Below are 5,036 nucleotides of genomic sequence, written 5' to 3'. Positions count from 1 at the left end.
CAGCGATGTAAACTGAATGGTGGAAAGACTATAAAATATTTTGGTCAATGAATTTTGCTTCTACAGGGTAAGCTCGGCAATTGTCTTGCTATAAAACATGTTCGTCTGCTCTCTAGATACCAAATAGAAGTAGACACAGTATGGAAAACTGTCTTTGTCCACATATATTAGAAAGCACTCTTCTAAGAAGGTGGAATTTATGTGGAATCTTTGAAAGTTTCAATAAGTACATATATATTTTTACTAATAGAAGTTTTACTTTCTGGGAGCCAACCCCATTACTACGTGACAAAAGTGAATATGGTCTTACTTTGCTTAAACCTGGGCAAAACTGACCTGCTATTACTCATCTTTCATTGCCTGGACTATTGTGTGAGTTTAAACCTTTCCTTCTGTCTTTTTCATTTCTTACATTTTCTTTAATTTCCTTGGTAATTTTTTGAAATGACAGATCTGATCACGTTACTCCTCTGCTTCAAATTCTTACTGCTTTTTGAATAAAATCCAAGCTGTTTAACATAACTTACAAGACACTTAAAGACTTGTTTCTAATTAACTGTTCAGTCTAATTTTCTAGCACTCTCCCTATACATTCTGTCCCAACTACACTGAAACTACTTTTTGTCTCCCACATAAACCAGCTACCTCATACCTCCGTACTTTTGCACACGCTATTCCTTGCCTGTAAGATCCTTTCCTTCTCTCATCCATTTGACAAAACTTTACTTATTACCTTCAAGTTTCCTTTTACGTGATACTCCTTTACATTCTCTGCTCACTGACCTCTGTTGGAGTTAGGTCCGCTTTCCTAAATCTAGTCAAGCATTTATCACATGTTGTTTCTACCACTTGACTGAATTCCTTGAACTTAATGACCAATTTATTCATCTTTGAGTTTTGGATGTCTAGCCCATTGCTTAGCATACAGTAAGTATAAAACAGATGTTTCAACTGAAATTAATTGAATGAATTAATCTTACCCTTCTAGTAAATGCTTTCCTGTCAAGCATTTATCACATGTTGTTTCTACCACTTGACTGAATTCCTTGAACTTAATGACCAACTTATTCATCTTTGAGTTTTGGATGTCTAGCCCATTGCTTAGCATACAGTAAGTACAAAACAGATGTTTCAACTGAAATTAATTGAATGAATTAATCTTACCCTTCTAGTAAATGCTTTCCTCTTTCCCTGCCCAGTTGCTGAACTGTTTCAAAAATAAAACAGTGGAAATTTATTCAACAACACTTCTGTATCCTAGAAACAGTACCAAGCTTTTTCACATGAGCTATCTCATTTAATCCCAACCATGAGGCTATAAAGTAGGTACTATTGTTTTCCTGACTTTATAAAAAAGAAATATGATAATTTGCCCAAACTTGCTAAGTTAATTTGTGGAGAAGGCAGAATTCAAGCCCACAGTTCTTATCTACTATGCTATACTGTACTAGATGATGTGCACATTGTGGCATGCCTACATATAGTTAATGCCCTATGCAGCTGTTGATATACAAAGGGTTGTTTTCTAAAGAAAATAGAGCTCTATTATAAACAATGTCTTTAGGAACTACTAAGATATACATTTTTATGTGACCCTCAAACATCATGGCTGCTCTATACTCTATTTCATTATTTCTGACTTCTGTTGTCAGGGTCACCAGCTGGCATTTTCTGATCTTCACTGTCACTTTTCTTGTCCAATGCTATCTGCTGTTCGAATCTTCGTGTCTCCCTTTTCCTCACAACCCAGCAAATTGTTCTTTTTAGCTAACACACATCAGTGAGACTGCTTCCTTCTTTCACTGAGGTAGTCAAACTAACTAATCACAGAGCATATATAGTAATCTTATTTTCGACCTCTGCTCACTCAAGTTCTGAGTGTTAATTTTCAGATATATACCTTTCATTTATAAACTTTTAGGTGTATTACCAGTTATTAGGTGAGATACCATAAGCATGACTTCTTGAGTGTTTCTATCAAGCATTCAAATAATTTTAAATAATAAAATTTAATGCCATTTAAAAACATTAATATAAAGTTTTATATATATGTATTTGTTAAATACAGGAGCATAAAATTTAGCATTTTTATGCATAAAAATTTTAAAAAATAGTTCTTTTACTTGGTGCTAAGAATCTAAATACATTAGTGCTGTACTTAGCACTGCTAGGGATGAGATGCTCATAAGTCAATTTTCTACATCCTTAGGCTCACCTTTTTTGGGGTCAAAGTATCAAACAATGTTTAACTACTTTATGAATTCTTGTAAAAATATATTTCATATTTTGCTTGTTTTTGCTAGTCTTTCCTACCCTCATCTTGGTGACCGTCAATAATTATACTGGGTTGAAATGTGGTCATCTTTCAGTTTCCCCCACTCTGTCAGCTATTATGGAATTTCAAAAAGGCTAAATAGGCAAAATAGTTCAAATTAAAGTCCAGCTTTACAAACATTTTGCAGGAGTTAGGGATCCTAAAGGCGCTGGAGTAGGGCAGCCTGGAAATCTGTCAGGTATAGGTATAAGAGAATGGGTTAGATTTGGTCTGGAAGAGCTTGTAAGGTATTAGGGCAAGTAGGAGCCAAGGAAAACCAACAGGATATTGAGGCATGTGATGAGCTCACAGGTGTTATGGTGACAAGAAACTTCAGTTAGCTCACGATATTTGTAATCTAGATGCTGGTGGAGCCTTTTATATGACTAGTACACAGCAAGAACTCAATCATTCAGTACGTCTTGGACATCTACAATGTTCTCAGTATTATGTTAATCTTCTGCTATAGCTCACCATTAGACAAAAGGTATTCTAACAATCTAAAGCATTTTTCTAAACATCTTGATTTAGGCTTGCAGATGCATAAACGTAAGCTTAAGGCAAATGCAGTATTCTCATAGGACTTACATGATTTTTAAGACATTCCATGCTTAAAATTACCTAGAAAAAGGGTATCTAAATTGCTTTATATTATGTAAGCAGCGCTATGCATATAAAATATTTTGAAGATGCAATATTTTGCATGCTCCCAAGAAGGTGAAAATCACTATTTTCATACAACCACATCTCAGCAAAGCACCTAGAAAAAAAGGCACTGATTGCACAAAAAGAGTTCAATAAATATATTTGAATAGAGAAGTAAATCATTTTGCATTTATTACTTAGTATTCTGCATGACTAGGGAGACACCTGAAGAAGATATTGAAAACTAGAATAACCTCCTACAATAAAAGAATAATGGCAAGGAAATTTTGAAAATGTTCAAGGTGAATCTAAAGAACTGTGTTGTATTTTCTATTTTAATTAAAATTCCAAGATGCCAACAGACTAAAAATTTTAGCTTAAGCATGAGCCTGTGAAAATCATTTAATAATAGAAATAATTAAATATAATTTTCAGCATTAATCATGTAATCAATGGATTACTGTGATCACATATTTCACAGCTCTAACTGGTCAGATCAAATCACATTCGCTAAGCTCCATAAAAACATTTTACTGCTTAAACAAAGAACTCAAACACTTTGCCTTTAGGCTCCTCTGCTATATATCAATGTATTATACTATAAAGAGAAAGCATAAAGTTCTTAATTTTACAAACTCTCCTAAGTGCCAAACTTGAAGCTCAGAATACAATATCTACCTGAACATAGGAATCCCCATCACAGAGTAAACGTCATTTAGGTGTATAAAGATCTGAAAGAACAAACACAGAAGTTAGAATGAAACAGGAAACTCCATCACCAAATTATTGACAATTTGAAAACTTCCATTTTGAACTTATGATAAGAAATTCCAAGGCTTTATTTGTAATATACAGGAAACTCCATCACCAAATTATTGACAATTTGAAAACTTCCATTTTGAACTTATGATAATAAGAAATTCCAAGGCTTTATTTGTAATATCTGAAAAAATGTTCTATAACCTTTTTTTCTTAAGCAGAGTTAAACCAAATTTTAAGTGCATTTCATAGAAAAATTCAGAGGTCAATTCGGTATACAAGTTATATGGAGAATCATGTTACCAAGAACTGAAGATCAACTTTCTTCCCAGTGATTTTCTGAATTATCATAACTGGATCAGACTTTTCAGCATTTTGGGTTAGAGATTTCCTAAATCTATCCAAACTCTAACCTCAAATGAGACTCGAGGCCACACAGGGCTGTCACAGGCTTCAAACACTTGCAGGGCAAGAGAAAACTTTATTTAGCTCAAATATATGGTAACAAGGGTACCCCTTTCTCTCTCTACTATCTATAGGTGAGTTTCTGCCTCTCTTTATTTCCTTTCTTCTGTTTGGCCATAAGGAGGATTTAAATGCCTCAAGTTATGAGGAGACCACATAAATTTTAAAAGTTTAAATTTATGATTTTTTATTACTAATTATAAAATTTATACTTTTATAGTCTGATAAGGTTTATAGAATATTCTAACTGCTGTTTTGAACTTCAAGAACAATTGATTTCTGATACTTTCACCTCAAGGTTATTTTTAATATATACATTTAATCAGAATTATTCCAATACTGATAAGTTTTCATCAAGAAAAGAATTATCTAGAGTGACTCCATTTAGCCAATTTAATTCCTCAATCAGTTCATACATCACTGCTAAACTTGCCAATTTTATATATTATGCATTTTAGCAAAATTATTTATTAGAATTTTTTGTTTATAATTTATAGCAAGAATAACATACTGACCTTGTTTTTACATTGAATGTTACTAAGAATAGCTTCCCCCACCTAAAATTTTTCTCTTATCAATTTTGCAGAACAAAGTTTGTTAAGATTTGATTCTTCTGTCAATTTTTAGTCACAAATTTTACTGTATGTGATTTTAGTGCTGTCAATTTTGTTTTGTATGATTATTTCCACCAATTATAGCTATTACTTTTTTTCTTTTTTTTTTCTTGTCTTTTTGTCTTTTTTCCGTGTCCGGCAACGGATCGCAACCCTCAGTGTTGCCCCCATACCGGACCGGGGACCGGTAACGGGATTGCAAGCCTCGGTGTCATGCCTGTACCAGGGACCCGCAACGA

General features: G+C 33.4%; 1 protein-coding gene across 1 annotated transcript in view; it reads right to left on the bottom strand.

Moving 5' to 3' along the window:
- Nucleotides 1-5,036, bottom strand: part of LOC103607733 (THUMP domain-containing protein 2-like) — a 21,098-nt gene that overhangs the window by 10,661 nt on the left and 5,401 nt on the right. The window contains exon 4 of the mRNA XM_008592204.1: nt 3,638-3,690. Coding sequence (XP_008590426.1) covers nt 3,638-3,690 — 53 coding nt within the window. The remainder of the gene's footprint in view (nt 1-3,637; nt 3,691-5,036) is intronic.

This window comes from Galeopterus variegatus, unplaced genomic scaffold (genome assembly GCF_000696425.1).
Source record: "Galeopterus variegatus unplaced genomic scaffold, G_variegatus-3.0.2 Scaffold7664, whole genome shotgun sequence".
Taxonomy (NCBI): Eukaryota; Metazoa; Chordata; class Mammalia; order Dermoptera; family Cynocephalidae; genus Galeopterus; species Galeopterus variegatus.
Note: the sequence above shows the minus strand (reverse complement) of the source record. Positions and strands in the feature narration are given on the sequence as shown.